We start from the raw sequence: 5,841 nt of genomic DNA on the forward strand, positions 1-5,841 counted from the left end.
CTGCTTTTTATTAAACCGGCCGAAAAGCTCCTTAAACTACCCTATAGGAAATTGAAAGTTGGCCCTAGAAACATAATAACGATTTTTTTTTTGTTCGCCAAACAAATTTGAGCCTACGGATTTTGTACGGATTTTTCACCCACCACTGGCAGCCTTGGTCGTTGCTGAGACAGCAACGAAGCAACATAGGCGGAGCTCCGTTGCTTAGTTTCGTAGGCTACAGTGGTCGCTTACACCTATATGTACGATTAAAAATTACCTTAAAAAATACTTTATGAGGCTGTTCGGGGTATTGAGAAAATGGTCTTGGATTTACATTTGGAATTGCATTTGCAAATTTTATTCGTGCCACCATGTCAACCGTTTGCATTTAATTGTTGTGAATTTACAAATGCACCGAAATATACAAATGCAAGATCATATGCACAAGATCCTGAACAGCCTTCATGATTTCAAATGCCTTTACTGAAAAGAAAAGCCTCTTGTGTCACTTTAAAGGAGAGCAGGAATATAATGTCAAAACTAAACTTTCAAAATTACTTTGCCATCTTGAGCGCAGCAGACTAATTTAAGAAGTTTTGATAGACGATTTTTTCAAGTTCTTAAACTTCATTTACATTATTATTTTTTTTGTTTTCTTGAGAGTTGTAGACTAGCTTTACAAAATAGTCATTCCTTGAATAAAAATCGAAAATGATAATTTTTGTACGGGGGGGGGAGGCATTGTCATCGGAGAAGAGGGCGCAACCTTAGTTGTTTCCTTTTGGTATTTGTAATATCTATACCAACTTAATGTGCTTCTGAATCCCTTTGAGACTGACAAAAATATTGATGATTTTTATAAAAGTCTAGTGTTGCCACGACAACTGAAGCATGTAATATTTTTTCAGCTAATTTAAATTTGAAATGGTCTAAGGTTGATTAACTAATTGTTTGGTTAATACATATATGGACAATATACTTCTAAAATAAAATATAAAAATTGCATGAGCATCCTCTACATTTATACTTTGAAACGTAAAGTTTGGCTCTTTCGGCAAGAGGAAAAATTTTAAAGGTGCCCCAACCCTGACTCGGAAAAATCTTTTTGGACCGCTCTAATGTACATACATACAATAATCATTTTGTAACGAAAAAACAAAATCATTACCGTTTTCAAGGAAATTTTATTATTCTGACACACATTCCTTAACTTTAATCCATGCGATACGCTTTAAACCCCTGGACCTCAAATTGCTCTGCGCTCACCAACACAATCTCACTTTCAGTTTTGCCGACCACTGGTGTAAAATGAGTTAGCGATGCATAGCTGACAAAAAAATGAAACGTGTGTAAATGAAACGTGTGTAAATGAAACGAGCAACACCAAAAGGGAATATGAAAAATCGCGTCGACAAAAGTTTCCGTGTATAAACACAGAATAACAAGCAGAATAGGCCTTTAAAGCTCTGAACACATCGAAAACGACATCACCACCTACACGACCTTAAGGTAGTCGACGGCAACGTGATTTTTTTGAACGCGGCACCTACACATGAATTTGTTTGAGTTTGACATAAAAGAAGAGAAAGAATCTTATCTGTCGCTAGAAAAATAGAAATAGATCCAATCTGGCCACAGCTACATTTTGGACTAGTCGCAGTGTTGCCGTGTCATCGCCAAAATAATTATTTACATAAGAGTACGTGTTAAAATAATTTGACAGCTGTGGTCCGTAGCCCGTCGTTTCCAAAGTATTTCAAGCTTAATGCCGTAAACAGAATTGCAGCGGATAGCGGGTAACGGGCCGACGGGTGGCGAACAGCTGATCCATTCCAGTCGGGAAAATACGGACGGGTAAACACAATTGCGACGGGAACGGTAAACACTATTGCGACGGAACGGTTTTTAGTTGACATTTTGTGGTTTACAATAATATTAATTTTGTAGTAAAATCTTTTCGTTTTCGTTTGCTTTAATTGTGAGTGCGTGCAAAAATGACCAATATTGAAAGATTGTTGCGGATAATAAAAATTATGTGCATAATGAGCACAATGTACGAGATGTACATGGAGGCGAGCAAGCGGTTGAAAAGGAGGTGGTGGGTGCGTCCTGCGAACCTCACCATGAATGAGTTTGGGTTCCATGGAACATGTTTTCAACAACTTAAGCTGGAGGACGAGGAGCACTTTTTCAAAGCCACCAGGATGAGTGTTCCCAAGTTTCAAACTCTTTTGACATTGATAAAAGAAAGACTACGGCGTTTTTAAAGAAGAGCGCCAATAAATGAAGAAACTCGCTTGGCACTGACACTGATGTAAGTAATATTAGTCACGAATGCAACGAAATGGTTCAATAAAAATGTGTCCATTTTAGCTACTTATCGCAAGGATGCAGCCCACAATATCTCGCCTGGTCGCACAAAATGGGGGTATCGACAGTAAGGGAGATAGTTTACGATACTTGCAATGCCTTATGGACAGAACTGCATGACGTCTACGTCGCTCAGCCCAATGAGCATGAATGGAAACAAATATCAGACAGGTTTGTAGTGACCATCTAGGTTTCCATGTTGAAGTTGAATCTTTTGTTTTGTATTCGTAAAGGTTTTACTTTAAAACGGGAATGCCGAATTGTGTTGGAGCGGTCGAAGGCAAACATATAAAAATAGTTTGCCCGGCATGCAGCGGATCGTTGTTTTACAATTATAAAAAAAACGTATAGTATCGTGCTAATGGCAGCGATGGGAAGCGAGAGTGATGGTGGAATTTTTTCACGTAGTTCATTTGGCAAAATGATTTTAAGAGGACACTTAAATATTCCGCCAGATAATGCAATTCCTGGTAATTATAATTTTCCGTAAACATATACATATGTACATATATTTTTATATTGTTGTTAATTACATTTTTCAATATTTTAGGAACAGAGACAACATTCCAATATTATTTTGTGGGAGATAATGCATTCCCACTGAAACACAACTTGATGCGTCCATATCCTGGCCGGAACTTATCAGCTATAAAGGACAACTTCAACAAAAAATTATCTCGTGCTCGTGTGCATATTGAAAATTCATTTGGAATTTTGGCTAGCAGGTGGAGAATTCTACACACGAATATTTACGCAGCACCAAACAATGTGGATAAAATTGTGTTAGCGACAATTGTGCTGCATAACTATCTAATGCTCGATAAGAAGAGTGGATATTTCAATGAAGAACTCGTGGACCACCTCGAAAATGGTGTTGAGGTGCCAGGAACTTGGAGGGAATCCCATGCTGGGCTGCCTTCTTGCAGAATCGCCCAAGCGAATCGGTCGTGTGCAGATGCATTTAGGAGTAAAGACACACTGGCCCCCTTGATTCCCCTTGATTAAAGTTGCGATAATACTCAATCTATTTCATTTATACAGGACGCCGCATCCGATTTGTTGCTAAGCGTGTCTTCAGTGCTGTAACTTTTACCACTGTACTTATTAAAATTCAATTTCATTTGTTTCTATTTGATTTAAAATTTAATTTAATTTCAAATTCTATTTATAACATACTCATACACTTCTTGTCAAATAAATATGTAAGTACAGCCCGGGACAAAACGATAGCACCTCAACATTTCGATAAGTTTTCTCTATTTGTGGTTTGTTTAATGTTCATTACTAGACTGCGGATGTTTATGCAGAAAACGGAGCCTAAAAATATTTACCCCATAACTATAAACAAAATGTATGCACATATATATATTTTGCTTATAGTTAAGTGGTTAGGCTTCGTTTTCTGGATAAACACCCGCACTAGGCATTAATTTTCTATAAAAAGTACAGCTGTTTATTTAACAAATACCATATAAATCGAAATTTTAAACTTTGCAAAAAAATTATAAAAATTCCACAAACTATTAGAATTTCTAGAAAAATTTTTGGTATGCAATTCCATAACTTATTAAATTTTAGTATAATAAAATTAAAGTTTTTAGTGTTTAAAAAATCGAGTAGATTTTTAGATCATTTTTATTTTGACCGTAACACATGGAATACAGTCAACAAAAAAATGATCTCAAAATCAACGTGATTTTTTAAAAACTTAAAACTTTCATTATATTATACTAAAATTTAATAAGCTATGAAATTGCATACCAAAAATTTTTCTAGAAATTCTAATAGTTTTTTACAAAGTTTAAAATTTTGATTTATATGGTATTTGTTAAATAAACAGCTGTACCTTTTATAGACAATTAATGAGCATTAAACAAACAAAAAATAGCGAAAACTGATCAAAATGTTGCTGCGCTATCGGATTGTCACGGCCAGTACATCAAATTTTACTAATTTTTATAAATAAGGCAATAACTATGTATATTTGATATGTTATAAATAAACTAATCACTATAAAAATACAAGTAAACTAAAAACATAATAAATAAACTGAATAAAAATTAACTGAAAATTATATTTAATATTTTTGTATTAAATATTGTTGGACAAATAAATAGGAACTTCAAAATTGGCGAAATGTTATAAGTAAACTAAACTACATTTCATACGTTGGTATTAAATACACTGCTGCACTAATATATAGGAACTTCAAAATTGTCAAAATGTTACAAATGAATTAATTATAATATTTGGTATTAAATTCACTGCTGCACTTATAAATAAGTCGTGGAAATTCTTAGGTTTTTGTCTAAAAATCGTTTATATAAAACACATTTTTTGCAAAATTTTAAAATGTATTACTTAGCATATTTTAAATAAATCTAGTTTATTGTATTACTTGTTGAAAATATGTTTTATACAAACAATTTTTAGACAAAAAACTAAGAATTTCACGACTTATTAATAAGTACAGCAGTCAATTTAATACCAAATATTATTATTAGTTCATTTGTAACATTTCGCCAATTCCTCATGCAGTACCAACATAATTTTTGCTTCTATTCTATAAACATCGGCTTGGGATAAGTTTGCATCTATTATTTTTTGAGCAAAGGATTCAAAAAGCGAGAACGTTGAATTTTTTCGTGGCACTTTGGCAAGGTCAGATACTGAGGCAACGCATTCTTCCAAGGCTTTGGCAAAAGTATCCTTCAGTTCGGCATCGGCGCGTTGCTTAGTTGCCCTTCCGCTTGAACGTCCCGAAGAACATGAAGGTTGAGTATCCAAGTCCTCCACCATGGTGGAATTTTCTGGCAATAGCTCCTCCATACCTTCCAAGAAACTTGTTGACAAATCTTCTACTTCTGGTATTTCAACGCTTCCGACAGTCCTTAATAAAGAAAAAGCGAAGTAAGTAATTTTGATAAAAGAATTAGGCTCATAAGCGTATCGAATGATCTATTATCATACAGGATCAAGTAAAGAATAGTCCCCGTTGAGCTAGAAAAAAAGAACAAGTGGGTGTGGCTCGCCCTTTATTTTCAAGAGTTTATATTTCGAAATGTTTTGAAATGATTTTAATTTTACAGTTGCAAAGGAAATTAAAATACCTTTTATCTATATGGATATTTATACATATATATATTACATATTTACATATGTAAAGTAATGCTATTTTTTATAAAGATTTATGTTTTATATGCTATATGCTAAAACGCGTTTTTTTATTATATCTGGGTCATACATACCTAACTATATAAAATTATATATCAAAGGTGGTGGTGGTCATATTATTGCCTTTTTATATCAGGCAATATTGAACAATAACTTTTCACTGCAAATAGCTAAGGTATAAACGTAGTAATAGATAATCTTTATAAAAAATGGCATTACTTTGGTATTTTGTTTTTCTCGAAATATGTACATATGTAATATATATATGTATAAATATCCATATAGATAAAAGGTATTTTAATTTCCTTTGAAACC

The 5,841-nt window shown here is 33.7% G+C and overlaps 2 protein-coding genes across 2 annotated transcripts; one reads left to right on the plus strand and one right to left on the minus strand.

Moving 5' to 3' along the window:
- The first annotated feature begins 2,747 nt into the window (after nt 1-2,747).
- Nucleotides 2,748-3,357, plus strand: LOC108374306 (uncharacterized). The gene is made up of 2 exons (XM_017630291.1): nt 2,748-2,822; nt 2,903-3,357. Exons 1-2 carry the CDS (start codon nt 2,774-2,776, stop codon nt 3,355-3,357), a joined length of 504 nt encoding a protein of 167 aa, XP_017485780.1. The 5' UTR covers nt 2,748-2,773.
- A 1,460-nt stretch (nt 3,358-4,817) lies between these two features.
- Nucleotides 4,818-5,472, minus strand: LOC108374307 (uncharacterized). The gene has a single exon (XM_017630292.1). The coding sequence runs from the start codon at nt 5,179-5,181 to the stop codon at nt 4,858-4,860; it is 324 nt and encodes a 107-aa protein (XP_017485781.1). The 5' UTR covers nt 5,182-5,472; the 3' UTR covers nt 4,818-4,857.
- Nucleotides 5,473-5,841: the final 369 nt, after the last annotated feature.

The sequence above is a fragment of the Rhagoletis zephyria genome, unplaced genomic scaffold (assembly GCF_001687245.7).
Source record: "Rhagoletis zephyria isolate East Lansing unplaced genomic scaffold, Rhagoletis_zephyria_1.1 Rzeph_scaffold_07579, whole genome shotgun sequence".
In the NCBI taxonomy this organism is placed as follows: domain Eukaryota; kingdom Metazoa; phylum Arthropoda; class Insecta; order Diptera; family Tephritidae; genus Rhagoletis; species Rhagoletis zephyria.

What these genes read in the sequence shown, in the direction of transcription:
- LOC108374306 (XM_017630291.1), top strand. Translation starts at nt 2,774, where the DNA reads ATGATTTTAAGAGGACACTTAAATATTCCGCCAGATAATGCAATTCCT. An exon ending in GCCAGATAATGCAATTCCTG is followed by an intron (nt 2,823 to 2,902) that starts GTAATTATAATT and finishes TCAATATTTTAG; the next exon opens with GAACAGAGACAACATTCCAA.
- LOC108374307 (XM_017630292.1), bottom strand. Translation starts at nt 5,181, where the DNA reads ATGGAGGAGCTATTGCCAGAAAATTCCACCATGGTGGAGGACTTGGAT.